The 20,534-nt window shown below is 37.4% G+C and overlaps 1 protein-coding gene across 3 annotated transcripts in view; it reads left to right on the forward strand.

The window, feature by feature from the left end:
- Nucleotides 1-6,402: 6,402 nt before the first annotated feature.
- Nucleotides 6,403-20,534, forward strand: part of LOC137405627 (inverted formin-2-like) — a 33,373-nt gene continuing 19,241 nt past the window's right edge. For 2 of the 3 annotated variants that reach the window (XM_068091947.1, XM_068091948.1), the window contains exons 1-5: nucleotides 6,403-6,491; nucleotides 6,786-6,964; nucleotides 11,353-11,468; nucleotides 13,232-13,391; nucleotides 15,950-15,983. In XM_068091947.1, coding sequence (XP_067948048.1) covers nucleotides 6,898-6,964; nucleotides 11,353-11,468; nucleotides 13,232-13,391; nucleotides 15,950-15,983 — 377 coding nt within the window. In that variant the 5' untranslated portion in view covers nucleotides 6,403-6,491; nucleotides 6,786-6,897. Of the gene's footprint in view, nucleotides 6,492-6,785; nucleotides 6,965-11,352; nucleotides 11,469-13,231; nucleotides 13,392-15,949; nucleotides 15,984-19,409; nucleotides 19,822-20,534 lie in introns of those variants that run through there. The other variant, XM_068091949.1, reaches the window with a different exon arrangement.

Here is a 20,534-nt window from a genome sequence, read left to right on the forward strand (position 1 = left end):
ATTCTCAATCTCCGGCACTTATTTTTTAGTGCTTTAATGTAGGATCATGGGAGACTACATCAAAAAACCTGTAAAGTTGTTTATGAATGCTGGCACAGTTTATTAAATTGATAAACAAAATGTCTTCATACAATTACAGTCAAGCATGGATAACTCGCCCTCGGATAGCTCAAACACATAGTTAACTCGAATGGTTTTTTGGTCCGTCCCCACGTAATGATAAATTGTTTAGATAACTCAACCTCAACTTTGTTAACTCGAACAGTTTTTTAAACAGCTTTATAAAAATCACTTAATTCCAAGCCATAGAGGTAAACCTCAACTGTTCGTAGTTCATAGACGTCGTTATTACCATCGTCGGCAAAATATTTTTGTCAAAACGACTTTTCTAAAGGAATGGCCCTTCGGAAGCAAGGAGAAGTGAGGTAACCTCCGCATAAACTTCAAGAAAAATCGGCAAAATTGATCTTGGTTAAAACGCTCAAAAGAAAAAGATGTCTTTTCTTCTGAGCATTTCAACAGCGATCAAGTTTTGCCAATTTTTATCTAAAAAAACGTCCTGGCAATAACATCGCCTCAAACCACAAACCAATCTCAAGTGATAGAAAAATCTCTATACTTTTTGACAAAATTTTTTTAAACTTTACATTAGAAGCACTTAATTCGAAACAAGCCATTTATGCTTTTGATTTATATTATAGTTTGTATATGTACATGTATCTACTAATAAATAAATAAATACATGGACTTGTGACTGTGCTCTGATAACTTGAACGCTCTGATAACTCGAACACTTTCGCTCCGTCCCGTGAAGTTTGAGTTATCCATGTTTGACTGTATTTGCTATACGCGTAAGAGAAGATAATTATACAGAAACTACTGCAGGAGAGTGTAAACAAGATCACATTTAAAGCAACTTGCTTGCTGAAGCTTTCGTGATCAAATAGCTTTGATAATATACAACAACAGTTATATACTTTATTAATTGAAATATTGTGTTATCTATTATCGATGTTATATTAAAACAGAGTTGTTATTGCTATTGTTATTGCTAGAGGCGAGTAACACTGGAAAACTAGTTTCTCTGTCTCAGGTATTTCTTTTTAGTAAGAAAGGATTTGACTGCCCACCAATCAGAAATGCCATAAAAATTTATGTCTTCAATGAGGAGATCATGGGGAGAGGACTGATATAGGAAAACTGGCTACAGTAGATGAACTAGTAGCTAATATGTTGATGAGATCTACATTTCAGTGCTAGTATATTAAATATAGATCAGGTGAGTGACCATTCCGGAGAAACAGATAAAATAGAGCAATAATCTCACAAACTTACGATTGGGCAGCTGAGAGTATACTACTTTTGTATCACATGATGTTTCATCAGCTACCATCCTTTCCTGATATCTACTGCTTATTGCAGGCAGAACATGTGTGTGCTTAAAGCTATATAACCATATTTTCTTAATTGTTTCTTGAAGTCACCAAAGTTTGACCACAAGTGGATGTTTATCAGTACTCAACCTTCTACAAGATGATATTTCTCTAAGTTTGATGCAGTGTGCTGAAGCAAAGCATTTCAAGTTGGCAAATGAGTCAAATACTTTTATAATTATATATTTATAACAACACTAAAATAGCACAGCACCAGATTTGGTATTTCATCAGTTATCATTGATATAAAGGAAGACGAAGGTTGACTCAACGCTGCCAATTCTTAAAGAACTGCTTTGTGGCAGAAGTAGGGTTGAAACTCAGTGAAAACTGAACAGTTTTGTCTAAACTAAAATCAAACTCAAAATAAATAATTCAAATAACCATTGCATAAAGAATAGTTTTATAAAGGTACGACAGAATAGTGTATGTAGGCAGGTAGAAGAGATAGTTTGACAAAGATAGACAGAATTAACTTTAAACAAAATCTAAAATTTCAACTATTCAACTATCCACCTTTTTTGTTGATGACAATCTAAATACAATAACAATAGACACTAGGTCAGTATTTTAACAAATTAAGAGTCAGTTCTACAAGAAACTCTATGTCTATGTTCAGAACTCTATGTCTAAAAGTTGGCAGTTTCTATCTTCTTTCATATGAAGTTACCTTTCAGCTTTATTTTACCTATGTAACGGATTTGTCTTCTAGCATGAATTACCTGCGACGTTCTAAAAACCTTTTGTATTCCAACCAACTCTGTTAGTAAGACGACATGGTTTAATGGTTTTGTTCAACAGACTTGGGATGTATCTTTGTAATCTGACTAGAGAGTATACCTTAAACCATAACTGTCACGAACAACTTTTATCGTACTTGCTAAGTAAATCAGACACGTTGATTCCGATTTTTTACTCAAAATAAAGATTAGTCCACTAACCTTCAAAGTCATTTAGGCTTTTTTAAAGCGTTTCAATATCCGTTTCCAAAACAACGCAATCGGCATTACAAGCTCCGCCCATAAATATGTGACGAAACCTAGCTTTTTCAGAAACGGAAGTTCGGAATGTTTAATCCGATTTAGAATAATAGAGATGGGTGTCTTAAAACCCATTATTATCTAAATCCAGCCTGTAAAATAATTTCAGTTTTTTATGAAAGGGATATAAACTATTTAAAATTGCTCGCAGCTTGTTACATGACGTTTAAATGGGCTGGACGCCGAGAAAAATGAGCTCAAAAAGCGCGGTTTTATCACAAGCTAGCGTTGCTATCGCGCTTTTTAAATATGCAATGCTAAATAGCTTATCTAACTATCAGAAAAGACTGATATTGTTTTTAAGGCTGAATTTAGATATTAATGGATTTTAAAACACCCATCTCTATTATTCTAAATCGGTCTAAACATACGTACGTAGCTTCTGTTCCTAAAAAGCTAGGCTACGTCACGTATTTATGGGCGGAGCTTGTTATGCCGATCGTGTTGTTTTCGAGACCGGTATTAAAACGCTATAAAAAATCCTTCATTACTCTGAAAGTTAGTGGCCTAATCTTTATTTTGATTACAAAATCGGAATCAGCGTGTCTGATTTACCTAGTAAATACGATAAAAGTTGTTCGTGGCAGTTATGGTTTAAAATAGGAAGAGAATAAATCCAATAGCTAAAGGAAACAGGCCAGTTGCTAACAGAATTCTTGAACAAAATGACTGAACTTAAACTAGGCAGTGTGATGAGAAATTACAAAGCTGGAGATATTGGGAGGTGACAAGAGGTACAGGTGGTTGTAGCATTTACTATGGCTCATTGGTCTTGTACGACCTTGCCAAATCCCATCATTGTGACTGGCAGAGTTGAAGCTGTCATTGACATGCGAAATGTGACAAGAACTATCCATTTGTGTGCCCACTAGGGTTATGAATACTTTGAACACACTAAATTGTCAACAGGAAAAAGGTGTTTTTGTATCCAAATTTTTGCATTTCCACTAGTCTCTGCCTGGTATTGCAATAAAATGCCATTTCCTGATCATATTCTAGTTTGTGGTTTCGCACCTACAAGCTCGACACTTGCTTTCGGATTTAATAGACAGCGGTGCTGCCATTTATGCAGTCATTAAAATCCTATAATTATTAGTTTAGTTGGGATCCATTAAACTGGCCGTGAAGTGATGCCGTGAAGTGATGCCGCCCTCTTTTCTCATACATGTTCAGGCAGCAGCCATCTTTCAAGTACTTCAACTGTTCTGCGTACATGAGCCCTACCAGTTATGTTTTGACTTCAGCTTTCATAACAGCTCACATACCTAGGTGTCAAATAACCACGCGCTAAGTGCTCAGTCATGCTTCATCACCTGAATCCTAGCAGACTCTCATGCCCATCTATTTTCACAGTAAAAGTTGGTAATGATTCCAGACAGACCAGATTATTATTCATAAAACCTTTCAACCTCTTCCCAGACAGACGTTCAAACATTCAATTCACTAGAGTACTAATCTACAGAGAGTGCTAATCCACAGACCGTGATTCAGAGGAAAAGAAACTGGCTGAGTCATAAAATTCCAGAGCACAATTTTAATAGACTTAAATAATTAGACAAGCTGCAGCACACGGTAATAGTGCTAATAACACAAAGTGCTGGTGTGGATGACGGGTAGGGCCTTGGCTCATCTGATTGATGATGCCTGTCAGAGGGTGAGTCTAATATGTCGCATGAAGTGCTGTTGGCTCCTCGCCAGAATATGATGAACTTCAGTAAGATACATGTAACTCTTTAGCATACCTTTCAGAATGTTGAGAGGTTAACTTTGAAAACTCAAGTGGCACGTTTGGAGACAAAACTGCCCGATGCGTTGGTAGCCAACAAAGAAATTGATTAGTTACAAATTTAGATTTAAAAACTTTCATATTTTGTCATCGTGGGAAAATTAAAAGTTTGGACTAAACTCTTCACAAGCAGAAAAAACGAAAGGCGTTGCGCATTGCGTCAGTCACATAGAGCAAGACAAGTGTACCCTAACATCGCTATCTTCATGCGCAATCCATGATACCCGAGAAGAAGTGCAGGGCAGCCTTATAATATTTGATTCCTTTACAATCATTTGCTATACGTGAAATTTAACTTCTCAAATAGATCTCTGATCGGCACGCTCAAATTCAGGAGGTATGCATGACTCACAAACTTGAAACCCACACATTAACCAATTGAGTAAATCACCCACCTGCATATTCTCATCGCTTACAATGTCGGCTATGATAATCACGTAAGTGTCTATTGTCAGACAGTCGCTGTTGAAAAACAACACCATCTTTTACCACCTGCATCAAATTTGGTTTAAAGTAATTTTTCTATTAGCCACTGTCTATGACCATCTTCTAGGCGATTAATTTTGGTTAATTTATGGCTGTTATGTTTGTTAGCTGATCCATACATTTCAAAAAGATATGTTTATTACAGTCCATGACATCTCATTTGTGCAGAGATGGGTGATAAAGCAATAGCTGTAGTGACCGCTTAGGTGGTCTTTCAAGGTCAGTAGCAACAACAGATGACAACCTCATGTGGCTGCAAATTACCAGCCATTTTTATATATTTGCAACTTTATAATTATTTTTCGGTTAACCTTTTAGGGTTGATTGTCTTTAAGCAAGTTGTGATCTGTATTCTGCCAATCTTTTCTAACATGATGTCAGTTTGTGGCTATACTTTTATTGCTTTTCTGATATATCCACTAATTATAGATCAAACTGGTGTCATGGATGCTGAACTACAATTTTAATACACTTGCTAGCTGACTAAATGCATTTTACAGGGTGATATATTGAATACCCTTATTTTACATTATGGTTTCAGTTAAAATGCATAGAAAACGCTTTAAAACTGGCTTCTTGAAGAAATTAGCAAAAACTACCATTATGTATTGTTGTAAGTGACAAAAGGAATTACTTGAGGTCTCCATAACCTCTAATGAATAATAATTGATATTCCGCATAAAACTATCACCTGCATCCTGTTTATAATAAATGATTTTCCAGGCAGCGGTTTACATTGAGAGACAGTTTTATGATCAAATTATGATGTATAAAAGAAAGCAGCAGACGTCAGCAAAACAAATTAGACCAATAGCTGTGGACAGGTTATTCACCGTGCGCTGACTCAAATTACCTTGCCAGCTATTCGGAAGTAACAACTTAGTTATCTATTATTATGAACATAATTCTAAGGTACATATTTCTCTCGTACCTGTGATACTACCTAAACTCTCATAACAGACAACATTTTTTTTAGACAAAACTAGTCGATTGAAATTCCGACAATTTAGTCACTCTACTTTGGTCCTTCGCTGATCTGCTAGGTACAGAAACCTTTTTTTTACATTTTTATATTACTGTGTTGGCCAATCAATTTACTTGTAGCGCAATGCTCCCTTCTGTTTTTTAAATGTATCACCAATTGGGCCAAAATAGTAATTAATGCGCTTGCCACACTTATAATCTTGACATTTGATGTTTTTATATATTTTGCTTTTGTTGCAGACTCGGCATCTTCTCAATCAATAAAAATAAAAATTGTGGTTATGCACGACAGCCCCCCTCTCTTGAACTTCCTACTATGTATGACTGTGAGTCATGAGAAGAATGGCTACCATGACGGAGCAGAGAATTAGCGGCCAGATTTATATCAGATGTGTCGAGTAGTTTGCTTCCTTTAGCCACACATAAAGCACGATCGTTGTTAAAAACTTTCTACTTCAAAATAGTTGACAGCCAACTTTGACAAACTGAAATGTTTGTTATGCCAAAACCGATTCAGAATTTCCATAATTATTTAGGAGTTGTCAGCTTTGTTTAAGATTATTTGGAAGTTGTCAGTCTATGACAAATCACCACTTTCTTCTGATTGGCCGATTTCCCTATTCATTCATAAGGGTACCCTCTTTTCATTTATGAAATAGTCATACACATCGCTGTAGATATTGAAGACGTGTTGAATATTCACAATAGGATTTGGCAAGAATAGACTTCTAGGATCTAAATTAACATCAGGTCTCTTTCTAAGTAAGTAATTCGTAAACCTGTACATTGATTAATCTTCTGTAAGTTTTGGGAGTTAAACGACGACTATAATTTTTACCAATATTCAGAGATGTACCAGATGATAGGCAAAGCCATTTGTCAATCCTGAATTTTATGTCTTATTTAATTGGTTGTTACGGCTGAGGTCATAACTTCACTTTAAACCATAGAACATATTTTATGTTCATGGTCTCTACCGGCCTGTTTTTGATGTGGTGGCCTGATATAAACTCTGTGTATGTATAAAGAGGCTAAAAATCGAGGCATGTTTTTTAGTTCAACATTGTCAAGCTTCTTGTGAGAACTACGGAATCCTTCAACAAAATGGCAACTTAATCCTGGTAAGGAAGCATATTGGATTAAACTCATTTAACGTCAGCAATTCACTATGAACTCTCAGACGGGCTTGGATTACATTATAGAGAACAAGGAATTCACACAGAAATTGGCCACAGGTAAGTTTGTCATGACTCACACAATCGGTGTGCTTGATTCTACCCCGGGTTGAGTTGCAATTGTGAATTAGCTAGCAAGAAAAGCTGAGTGAAAAGGGATAATTATCTGTGTTTATCCAGACAGCAGGTGTAGTTTCATATCTCTCTAATGAGCGTGTCACCCACAGAGAACTTAAATGCTAAGCGGTGGGCTCGCGGGCTCGATTGTCTAAACTGGAATCTTAAATTAACAAATGTCATTTGTTAGAGGGCATAAAATCATCCAACTGATACAACTGTATCCTATTGAGAGAAGGCCAAAGGCTGGTTCACACTATATCGCTGTATCTCGGTATTGATGCCACAATACTTCGATGATTGTTGATGATAATGTTCACACTATCACAAATCCATCGGCATTCACATCAGCGAATATTCCGTAACGTTGTGCTATCAGTTTCAAAAAAAAATTTTTTTTTGACGAACGATCGTTTGTTTTCGCGTGCTCAAATCAAATACTAGTCTCACAACAACTATCATAAACAGAAATAAATCATGTTATCCACATCAGCAATTAGTGGTGCGTGTTATACAGGCTGTTGTCGATCCTCAGTGACCTATTGGAAAAAATTGACAACTGCAAACTTTCCAGACGTATCCGCATTGCTTCGTGGATGCCATCGGTTTACCGTGTCCATCCTCGACTATGAACGCCGAAAGAACACCGCAGACATACGGGGATATAGTGTGAACCAGCCTTTAGTGGTAACCGTGATATTAGTATAACAGTCACTGACATAGATGTAAGGTTCAGACAGACTGACCACAAACTGTGGCCGAGAGTTTAAAATCAAATTCAGAGGAGAATATTAATTAAAACTGAGAGTGTTTACTTTGCGTTAAAATATCCACCCTTGAGTTGATAGACAAGCATGTTTCAAACAATAGGAGAACGCTAGCTCAGTGGCAATGTATTTTACATGTATCTCCATTCATACCTGGATGCCAGGCTTACCTCTTTACACTCTTTTGTTGTGATGTGGTCTCTAAAACAAAACCGCATACACGGATTAGTTTCTGACATAGAGCCGTCATGAGTTTGGAGTCTGATATATGAAACGTCAATTCAAAACAGTAGTATTTATAAACAAAATTACAGCTGCACTGTGTGGTTTAATGACATGTTATCGCTAGCCCCAAGCTGTATGTTTGGTTTTTCGTGTCAGATGGGCCTTGGCATGGTTTGAGCTCTATTAAAACCAATTGTGTATGACTAATATGGTGAGATCCTGAGAGCTGGAATGCTTCCAGTGTTAAAAAAATTTGAGAGTCAAACCATGGAAACATCCTGTTTTTGAATTTAGCTTTCACCTTCCTTTATTTGACCGGAAGGAGTAACACATCAGCAAGCGATTTGGTAAGGAAACGTCTGTATTAGGTTTTATTGTAAGAAAGAGTTAGTAGTTAGGAACTAGCTAGTATTACTAGCTATAAGTGGTAGGCCATAGCTAAAACTCTCCTTATCATTTAGTAGGCTATTTAACACTATTTGAATTAAAAGATTTCCATGGCAACAACAAAACTTTATACAGAACGTTGTGAAATCTCATAATTATATTCGAAAAACACCCTCTTCTCTTTGTGACGATGTGAGTATTAGGCTACCTCATGTAGGCCTTTAAGATGGGATTATATGATTCTGGCAGCTTCCATTCAAGTACACAGAGCGTAATTATGTTTTGATAGTTCTTGAATAAGTTTCTATTAAAAGCATTTGATGGAAACTTACATGACATATACAAGACGCTGTCACGAGCATTAGACGTTTCAGAGAGTAACAATATCGATCTCCATAACTTTGGGGCTTTAGTAGGGAGAATCTTTGGCAGGCTTATAGATAAGGCATAGGGCTGTTCATAAATTGGTAAAATGGAATATTAATGGCACAAAATGCTAATTTATAACGCACAATGTAAATGGATTATGTCTATTCAGCAGGTGTTACCTTCTGCCGTGCAGCGTTCATTGATGCACATAAAACAGAAGGGATGCTCGACCTAGCATTTACCTGGAATTATTTATGTCATTTCATGAATTTTTGGATAAGATGCAAATGAGTTTGAACTGCCGAGCTGAGTCTCTCTTCTTGCATGCTTTTGAGTGTTCTAAGATATCCATGGATACCGACTCTCAGCAACACAAAATTCGTATGCTTGTTAATGGCCTCCAGTCTCGGACGATTGACCGACGAGACATTGGAGAGTGGCTCGTTGAGTCAGAAAACCGTTGAGTTTTACCAAAATAATAGTATTTTGCGTCATGCTACAGCGTTTCTCAGGAATTCAAAACTTTGTTTGAGAAAAGGCTCAAAATATTTTGCAAACCTGGGTGTAGGTGGTTGAAAGGGTTGGAATGTTGACAGAGCTTGCTAAAGCTATAGCGTTGTTATGTAAATACTTGATGCTGTACAAACATAACTTGTGGCTATTCAGCAGCTCCAGTTGTCCTACAAGTGTAATGAACACAAACAGCTGGCTAAAGATTCTGGCTCTTTTTTCACTTTTTTGGTAAAGTCTGAGGTCTGCCACCTGACACTTCGGCAGTCGTAGTCAGTCGTATGCTAGTTAATTAATTAGTTTCAAGTCAATAAACTAGTTACCGTATCAAATGGTAAACACTGGTTGAGATTTAACCAAACAAACACCGTAAACAGAAGTACTCCAGTCATAAGAAATCTCTAGTCGCCAAACTGCCAAACTTCTAAACCTCGTCTCTGGTCTCATATTTAGTAATACACGAGGAATGCCCAGCCTCATCTCCTTGGTGCGAGCTGATCGTGATCAGCGCATCTGTTCCTGTCTGATCACCACAAAAGTGACATTGCGGTGTTGACTTTAGGGTTCATTTAGTTCAGGCGTCATTGTTTAGCCAGAAGCAGTCACACCAGACTCATTCAACAGATAACAAAAGCTGGGCTGATTTCAGCCCGAGGTTCACGCATCACTAATGTTGAATAACTATGACTGACGCTACGATGTAAAACCTTGGTGGTGGATCTGTCCTCACACGCAAATGGTTAAGATCAACTTCCACAAAATTATAATAGATTTTATCAGAAATCTTCGGTATTTTTTATAATTTAAGAATGTTTTTGTAAGGATTTAGATCAACCTTTTAGATCGTGATATGTACAGTATATCAGAATAATCTTAAATATCAAAGATATTTAAAATTATTCTGATATAAACATCTGAAAGTATCTGAAAATATCTGATCAAAATATCTGAAAAATATTTTCAAGATTGTAAAATGTAAGGTATCTGAAAGCCAAGGTGTTTCAAGATTTAAATCAACAAAACTTGACGCGGTTAAAACTCTCAGCAAAAATATGTCCGAAATGATGGGGCTAGTTACTATCGTTGCTATAGTTGATATCGGCTATTGCGTTCAAGTTTCAGCATTACGGTCTCTATTCTGTTGGTCTCTTTGCAGTTATAGCCGCCATAAATTGCAGTTTCGCTTGGTCTGAGCGTTTTAACCACGACCAAGTTGTTTTGATATTAATCTTGAAACATCCTGGCAGCCAGATCACCTCCAACATGAAAAACAATCGCAAATGATAGAAAAATACGAATACTTTCTGATAGAATATACTAAAAGTTTGTGCGGGTTCTTTAAAACTGTTTTAAGTATATGTAATACTTTTCATGCTAGTTCATAGTTTTATCATTCATTCAGTTGAATTAAATTAATTGAACATAAAAACTTCTTATTTTTGCGTTAATATCCTTGACACTCTCTTACCATTGCCGATGTTTCTAAATATCTGCTAGTACTCCATATTTGAAAAGTATAATGAGGCTCCTACACATTGCAAAATTTTCCGAGAGTGCAATGTTGGGCTATCTAGATAAGGCAACAGCAGGGTGCTTGCTGGGTGTCTAGCAGGAGTAAAAAAGGCAATTGTTGTGTAAGCTTACCTCCCTTATTGAAGTATAACCATGATCACCATGATATACTGTAACATTGCCTATCCTTTGGAAGTACTATAACAGCTAAATGTTGTGAGGCTACCACCAGAAAAGGGTAACAGTGATATGTTGTGATATATCGTGTTATTAACAATTCTTTTAAAGGGCGTAGGAATATTTATGCACTAAGAGTTCTACCCTCAGCTCAAACTTTGGATCAAACCGCAACAAACTGAACTCGAGTTGATACCCTCTATTTTCTGAAAAAAGTACATTTCTCGCATAGACCTATGACTAATTTATCCCTGTATATATGCTGGTCTTTAGTTATGTATACATTTAACCAATATTCTAGTTTATGCCCTTTTGGTAATGAAATAATTTAGCCATAGCTCTATTTGTCTTCCAACAAACGCTATCCAAACTTTTCTTTTATAGCGCTAGACACGACAAATACAGTAGTGAAGAAGCAGGTGATAGAGCTACTATCTGCCCTTTGTGTCTACTCTAGTGATGGGTATGAAAGGGCACTCAGCGCTCTTGAACACTTCAAGGTAAGACTCTAAGACTACACGGCCATGATAAGACTGGCTAAAACAAGTACTTTAGTGTTAAGCTTTGGTACTAAGGCTAACTCACTGGCCCTTGCTTCTCCTTGGCTTGACTCCCATTGATAGTTACGTTAGAGTCAAATAATCACATATTCTCAAAAATTATGAAAACCAATTTCGTTTTCAGAGAAAACTATTAAATTGCATCTTTTAATAACTTTGAGCAAGTAATTTCATGTGTGCCAAAGTCGACGTAAGTCACTATAAGCCAAAGTGGATGTGAGTCACTATATTCTACAAAGTGTTGGTATACTGCATCATAGCGGGTAGCAAATCGAACTATGTTTACCTACTGATTTACGGCGAATATGCTCATTTGGAGTCAAAGATTAAACAAAATGGGCGTTTTATACAATGGCGCAGCTGGCAGCGTATAAAGTCGGTGTCTAGCTTCAATGATTCACGTTGAAGTTGAGTTCTATTCTATTGAAATTCTAGTTTTTTATCTTTGAGCTTCATCAGAGTACAGCGGCATCTTTGTCGTCATATGCGCTTACATAATTTCCTATCAAGTTAACAATTGGAAATATCTATGAGAAGTGAGTCAGTTGATCAGACAGAATTGTTGTGAGTCTGAAGGACAAAAGTTGCTGGTCAACCATTTATGCAGGCTGCTGCATATGCTCGACCTCACTTACATGCCTCCGCTATGTCAGGCTTGTCATAACCAACGTCTACATATCGTCCCGCCGACAAAATACGGCTTGGCATAAGATGACGCAAGTCATAGTTTAACTATCTGTACTACGTCAAGTGTATTCAGCTAGTCTTGTCCACCTAGCTCTGGTAATAAACTGAGAAACTGTTGGAGATATTTTCCAAGTTTGGGTGAACGGATGTCTTTATTGCGGTAAATATGTAGCTTCCCTAAGATAAGTCCTCCATTTGACAGATACTACTAGTCCATCTCTATTATAGCCACCTGTGGAGTACAATCTGCCATTAGGGATATCCTACCCCAACCTGTTTTCCTATGTCAACTTTATCAAACACAACTAGAGTCCATCATGTTTGTATGTCTGCGACCAGAGGCTCTTTATTGTCTCCTTCTGTAATTACCCTAATTTCAAACTACACTCGCAATTAGTTCTACATTGCCTCAACCACTTCAACTAGAGTTTGTGTAAACCTTACAAAGTTCCCAGCATTTGAGGAAAACTCCATTGAGGTACTCTAATAGCTGAAGGCATTTTTACCCAGAAACCTTTTAATAAAGCGCTTAGATATATGTGCCATGGTACTAGGACTTAGCCTGAAATGGTTATGCCTGTTTAGCTAAACCATTGTGAAGGCACGCTTGACTGGGCCCGCTGATTCACATTGTTGCAGGCCAGCCCTTGTATAATGGAACCAACCCAACGAAATATGTAGCGTTGAATAGTAATAGGGCTTGCCACTTCTCTTTATGCGTGTGTATTTGTATTAATGTATATGATATTGTTTGCTCAGGATTTAGGTTTCAAACTAGTCAAAAATAAGCAGCCATACAGTGTAACAATAATAGTTATTATAATAAGGCCTGAATGCGATTTATTGGGTCATTATGAAAAGAATTTGGAGGGATGGATGCTTTTCTTTGGCTTTGAAACGACTTACATTCGTCGAAGGGGTCTAGTTCTTTTATTCATGATGCAAGTTTCCATACACTAGAAAAGCAACCTTCTTACGACCTGGTCTTTAAGGATTGTCTTTCCTTGTCATTGCAGGAGCAAAAGCGGCTGCCTAACAGATTCAAGTTTATCATCATCGAACTGGAGTCGAGTGATGACTCAGGATATAAGACAGCATTGCTCGCTTTTTGTAACTGCGTCATCATCTCCACGGAGAAAGTTGAAGACAGAGTTAGAATACGAAATGAACTAGTTGGTAAGATTGCACCTCAACGCAGTACTTCAAAAGTAACTACATAACTACAATTTCCACGGCACAAACTTTACCGATCGTCTAAAAGATGTGTACGATGTAAAGATGTAATACTTGTTGGTTGGTCTGTAGCAGTTGACAAACGCGATATATTTTATTTCAACTCGGCATGTTTCATTCAACGCTTTTATGAACACCGAAACAATAACCACAGCTGCAATATAAGCAGACCGTCAAGGTCTGTATCTATACCGGATACCTATACTATATAGTCTGCAAATTGTCATCCGTATTTATAGTTTGGTGAGGGAACCACTATTTTTGGCACAAATAAATCAATCTTTCGAGGCTGACTTTCTTCCACAAACAATATTTTCTCAACATGATCGATCTTTCAAATATGTAAACATGTTGACCTAAATTCTGTCGACCTATTTTAGAGTGATGTTAGTCACTGGCTGTAAGTTTGTCGATCTTCATAAGTACCGGCTTTTTCTCGATCAAATAGGTGTCATAGATAGCAACTTAATAAAACTGGTCTGAGAAGCCAGATGTTGGTACCCGGGAGCGTGTAATTGTTATCTCAACTACATGACGAGTGACACATTCAGCCAACTCATGCTGATAGAAGGCAGCTCAAGCTTTGCTCTGGGATGGTACCTTCAGCTTCTCTTTACTTCATTATCTTTATCACTCTTCTGTCATTGTTAAAGGTGCCATGGCAGCAGTTCCACCTTATCATCTCATAATTGCTGTTGTGCTATTTCATTGGGTGGGAGTCGGTTAGCAAGCCTTTTAATCTGTTAGTTTTCTAGGAGGTCGTCTCTAAATTTAGTTGTGTTATCTGAGAGGAGATAAACCACACTTTGTAATTGCAAACTTGCACCTTTAAAATTTTAGCTAGGTGAAAAATTGGTACATCAAGGCTCCGATAGAGCGAAGAGTCATTTCTAGCTTCGGACATCAGCAGACGTCAAATGCTCTTGTTGCCAATAAAGACACGAGCGTTCATTGAATTTTAAATTTATCTACCAAACTCTAATCTGAAAGCCACTTCTCTTTGAACCCTCCATGTAAAACAAAAACTTTTTTGAGATTGGCAAGCCACTATTTTCTTCCAAAATTTTCCATCTCATATGCTGACAAAGCGAAATTCTGCCTGCAAAATTGTTATAAGGAAGTCATGAGAAACTTCAGGTACTGTGTTTATGCCAGTTTTAGAACCAGAGAACATTCCAAAAAGTCAAAGGAGTATCTGCTTTACTTTATGAATATAAGCTTTTGCAATTAGTCCACTCTGGCTATCCCAAAGCAAGCTTATCACTAAGATCAACATTAGTCAGTTGGAGGGGACAACTTCCAAGCACTTAGTAATAGCAAAGGGAACCTCGGCTAGCGAAGCCAAAAAAGCAAAATTTCTTGAAGCCTGAACAAAAAGCTATTTGGTCTGACTATTGATACAAAAGCTATTTTCTCTCGGCCGAGAGCGTATGTTAAGTCTTTGAAGAGGAAGATTTCGTCTAAGATTGGCTGTACTTCTAGCGTGTCCATTTGCTTCCTAGCAACTTGTTGTGTCGCATTGAATTAGTTTACTCGATTGATTTATCATAAAAAGGCCATTTACAAACTAAGTACAGAGCCTGCGTGTTTATCTATCAAAAAATATATGCTCTATAAACAAAATAATAAATATTAGCGGGTGGAAGCTACAAACAAAGGAAAACCACAATACCAACCAATCTGAACTGCTAAACTATTTATTTTTCATTAATTCCTGAGCCAATTATTTTTATCTAACACCTGCTTGATAAGCCAAGACTGCGTTGTTTTCTTTTTGCACTCTTTTGGCTAGTGATAACCACATAAGTGGTACATGTTATCCAATTCTTCTCATTACGTTAAAATCGCACGACTACTAGTTCCTTCGTTATTTCTGAGCTAACTGACCGATAAGACTTAACTCCATTCATAAAGTTTTCTTCTGCTTCTTATGCCTAAGATAGTATCTCTCTATTTGATTCAGCGTCTGTGAGAGTCAATACACCCTTTTGTTTTGAGCTATTGTTGTGATCAGGGCTGTAGAGATAAAGCACTGTTGACAGCGGTCTCCTCCCTCTGTTTGAATTGCTGTTTATCTCTCGTAAACCGCAATGTTTGACTTTCTGTAATGGCCATAAGATAAGCCTGTTTTAGTGTTTTCTTAAGCGGATGCTTAGCGTTGAGAGAACTTTTGACCAACTCTTTTAGCTTTGATCAATTTAGTAGAGATTTTTATGCCTCCAGTAATATTTTGCACAAAAACCGGCTAAATTAAAACATTTTTAATGTCTACAATTTCAAATTCTAAAACTTAAGAATGAGAGTCAAGGCTTTATGAGATTGCTAGCAAAAACTTGAAAACATGGTGGCTTTGCGTATATGATCTTGTTCTGCACTCCACCCAGTACAGCACACACTTTAATTTCTCCTCTTTGAAGAGTGAATAAATTTTCTTTCTCAGAGCAATTCACTTCTCTTCCAATTTAGCCAAGGTTTACTAAGTGCGGTATTTTCTGTTGCAGGTCAAAAACTCTTGGATATAATATCTGAGCTCAGGTAAGTCCTACAATATATTTCCACTCTTCCTCCTGTCGTTTATCATTTAATCTATCGTGATGTCAGAACAGTCGCCACTAATCTTGTTGTATATTGCCTATTGTCGTGATTGGCAACAAGTTCATTACCACCCTATCACTCTCTGGATCACTTTCTGGATCACTCTCTGGATCACTCTCTCACTAATGCCCCAACTGCAGTCTCTGAAAACTTATGTGAGTGGCATGTTTGCTGTTTACAGCCCTCTATGTTTAGAGATCTATCTTCCGCTCTTTTAGTGAATCAGTCTAAAGTTTAAATCTGAATCCAAGTCTAAATCACACAATACTTTTGTGAACGCTTGTGATAACAATATTCACACTATCACAAACCCGTCCCCGTTTGCATGAGCTAACCATCCGTGGCATAACGTTCTCAATATACAATTCGGTTGCAGAAACAATAAAATACTAGTCTAGCAGCAACTGTCATGAAAGGAAATGTAGATCAAGCAATCCGTGACAGCCAATCATCATCGCCGAAATGACACACATTGCACAGAATGTCATGGGTAGTCGGTGAACTATCAGAAAAGTTTGATAGCCGCAATCTTTTCTGACGTATCCGCCTAGCTTCAGTGATGTCATCAGTGTACGGTGCACATAGTCTATGATGAATGGAAAAAGGACAACCTTACAGACAGCGATATAGTGTAAACCGTCATTAAATGAATTAAATCAAATAGCATTTTAATAGGAAAAATGTTAGAAAGTTTTATCCATGTCATAATTGTTCTACAAGCATTTGTATTTCCGGCACCGATGCCCATGTTCTCCTTTCTAAGTTGTCTATTCTTGGAATATGATTCATTGAGCTAGAATAATATTGTAATTCTCTTTGAGTGTTGAATGCGCTCCCCATCAACAACAAAGCATATTTGACTAGAGATTTCTTTAGTAGCCTCTATGTTGTGTTATTCGCCTCCTCAAACACTCTCCTAGGAATTGAGCAGATCAGACACCTCGGCAGATTATGTTGCTCGTTGGCTTCATCTTTCACTTCAAGTGATTCAGGATCTTGTCTCGGTTATTCCGACAGAAGTGTGGGGTTTCCTCTGTCTGACATGCTCACAGTCTTGGCATTTCTATCTTTCCAGCGCCGCAATGATTCCTATCAATTTGTAAAATCAGTGATACCGTAATAAAAAATTTGAGAAACCGATACACGTTGCGTAATCTATTATGTAGTTTCCAGAATAAAATTACAAGAATTTAGGGAAGATGCCTATCAGGGTTTGGTATGATGTTGGCATGCCGCGAGTCAGGGTTTGGTATGATGTTGGCATGCTGCGAGTGTTGATCAAAGGCAGAAGACTGCACACAATTTCGGCCTGGGTTGCAGTCATGAGAACGCCTGAAAGCTTTTTAAACCCTCTGGCGAGTAGACACAGACACCTGTCCATAGGTTGACCTCAGGCCAGGCTAGTTCCTTCTTTATCTTACCCTCTGAATTGTGTATCTTTTGTAAGTTTTGTTATTCGGTGTGTTGCTGGTGAATAGGCTATGGAGTAATTACATTGTGAGATCAGAGGTAAGGAGACACTCTAATTTGTTAGTCTAATAATCAGCTCTTCCCAGCAGACCAAGATGGTGGAAGAGCTTTGGTCCTACGTCAATACTCTTTTGTGTTTAACGCTTTTTAAACAAACTTTGATCAAATTTCACAAAAATATATCAATAATATAGATTAACGTCTTCATAAGATATGTTTGTTTTCTGCGTTAGTAGTGCTTTCTTTTCTCTAAAACCACTATAGCTCTGTCCTTTTATTGATAGTCTGAAGAAAACTTGTAATTTGCCTTCTGTCTTAGGCTTGTCAATGAAAGGGGCTTGCTTCATTAGGTAAAGCTGACTTCACATATCGCTGAAGCTTTTTGTTTTTGACACATCAACCAATGTCAGCCGGAACAAGCTGCCTAGTCATTCCTTAGGTGAAGACAGTCTGTCTATACTTTCTTTTCGATTCGCAACACTCTTGTTCTTACGCAAGGCAAAGGTAATGGGGTCTAATGAATCAATTAGCATCGGATAGTACGGCCTTTCTTGCTGCCTATTCGGTGACATTCACTAAGCTCTTTGAAATGCGGTTTCCCAGCCCTCTTCTTGTTTACCCAGTCTCCGGTAGACCTCTTCCTCGGTGCTAATGTTACACCAGAGCGTCTGTAGTTCAATTCATGTGTCATGCTTGTCACGAGCTTAATCCTATAAAGTATCATGAGGGAGCTCAAAGAAATGTAAAAGGATTGTTGCGGGCCATCATGTAACCAAATGAAACTTTCCTATCTTTGTTTAACAAGCAATTAAAATCGCACGGTGCTCACGAGATGGCTTGTTTGAAAAAAGGTGAAAAAGAGGCAGGATCAATTCCGATCTCTTGAAACAAAGGTAAAAAAGGTAAACCTAGTTGTTGCTGGCCATAAACAAGTTGCCAGCAAAGAGAGTAGACCCTTTGTTTGATTGTGGTAGACTGCGAGGTACAAAACTTTGAATCTACTTTTCTATCCAAATACTGAGAATTCATATCGGTTTCTTGCTGAGAAGACCAATTTTATTGTATGTAAACACGCCATAAGGAATTTTTACTGGCTGTAGAAAGTCACAAAATGACTTTTGGTTGTCCTGCAGAGAGCCATAGTTTATGATTATAGTCAGAGAAAACGTGAGGAAAAGTTAAATATCATTTATATGCTCAGTGAGCTGAAACCAAATGTAGAATGAGCTCCTAGGATCTCTGACTGATCTTGATTAATAGCCTTTCCACTATAAAAACCGAATGTGAGGTACTGGTTCAGCTCACCAACTAGTAGACAAGCTTTTCAACTAGCAAAAAGTATCACAATGCGAAAGACATTTGCATTTATTTTACAAAACTTTCGTTCAACAGATTTTAAACATTGAGTAAGAGATTATCATTTATCTGCTCATGGATTATGCGTGTCAACTGTCAGTCATTCATTTTCCTCTCCAGCTGCCACTCACATTACTGTTATTTTACTAAACAGCTGTATTTGCATGTGTTAACACTAATGAAGTTGGCGACAGGCCGACCTTGACATACTGAGGTGTTATGAATGTGAGTTCTTTTTCTTTCTGTATTGCGGGTTCTCTTTTTTCTCTATGTCCAACATGGTATGGAAAGAAATTTCTTTTTTCACTTTCCTGATGCTGCGTCATTGCGATGACATTTTAATGATGACACTGACTTAACCCTTACTGACCTTTGCTGCTGACAGAAACCATTTGTTTATGCTAGCTAATGAGCTTGCAGCCACGATCACATAGTAATCATTACGCTTTGGCGAGCTCTGCAGGGAAGCGGTTAGGAGAGAAGGCTCAGAGCATGACGATTTCTTCAATGAGTATACGACTACAGCGACTGAGTTTTAAAAAAGTGCTGATGATACAGAAGCGAATGTCAAAAGATTTTGTAATGCGTTTCATTCACAGGCGGCGCATTTGTTAAACTGCCAAGTTTTTGAGATATATTCGCTTTTCTATCGTTTTACCGTTTTACATTAGAATCTCTACAACCTTTATCATTCTAATATATTATTCAGTTTTATTGCTGTTATTTACTAAATGAGTCAAAATCATAGATTTGATGAAAATTATCTACATTTTTCGGTATCTCATCGCAACTACCACCAAATCTAGTCTACTTGTTTTTATCGTTACTATCGATATATTCGACTGCTTCTTCACAAGAAGTACTTGACAAAGATGTTCATACCCGTCCCTAGTTTTGTTTCGAAAGCTGAAAGCTTGAACTATACAGGTGACTCCATAGAGAGATGTAGTGGGTAAGTTGTTGATATATATGTATGATATACGATGCTTCACAAACACTGCTGTATTTGAAGACATGCAAAAGTACGCATTGTGCAATTCACCACTGATGATGTTGAAAAAGAAATACCGCAAGGATTGGTCTTTAATGTAGAGCGGAGTCACAGTTTTTGGTTAGTTCATAGTGAATTAGCTTCTATTATGCAATCTGACCACTTGTGTTGTTTCAAGCTGGTTGGAAAGATAATACAGACAGCAGTCTCTGAGTCATGTCTTGCCTAGAATTGCAGTAGCTTAGGGCTGCCTCAGGAAATCAGTGGTTTTCTTCTTTTAAGCTGTTTCAAGGATTCATCAAGAGCAGTGGTTTCAAAAACTTGGCTTTGTTCATAACACCGCTGAAATCTAACAGAATGGTTATTGGTGATCTGGAATAGAGTGATCTGAGTTTAACTTATAATTTTGGTGATTGTTCCTGCCAAGAAAGAATGCAAATGGCAGCACCAGCACCTGTTCAGCGTGTCATAACACTAAAACTGTCTAAACTACTTATCCGTTAGACCAACTTGATCAGCATTAATAGATTTTGTTGAAAGAATGTAGCAAAATCTGAAACCATCTGACTTGATCGCTATATTATTCTAATTCGTTGGATTACTACTCTTAGGCCTACTAATATTACTAATAGCCTATTACTAATATTACTCTTATTAATATTACTCACTCTAAT

The sequence above is a fragment of the Watersipora subatra genome, chromosome 10 (genome assembly GCF_963576615.1).
Source record: "Watersipora subatra chromosome 10, tzWatSuba1.1, whole genome shotgun sequence".
In the NCBI taxonomy this organism is placed as follows: Eukaryota; Metazoa; Bryozoa; class Gymnolaemata; order Cheilostomatida; family Watersiporidae; genus Watersipora; species Watersipora subatra.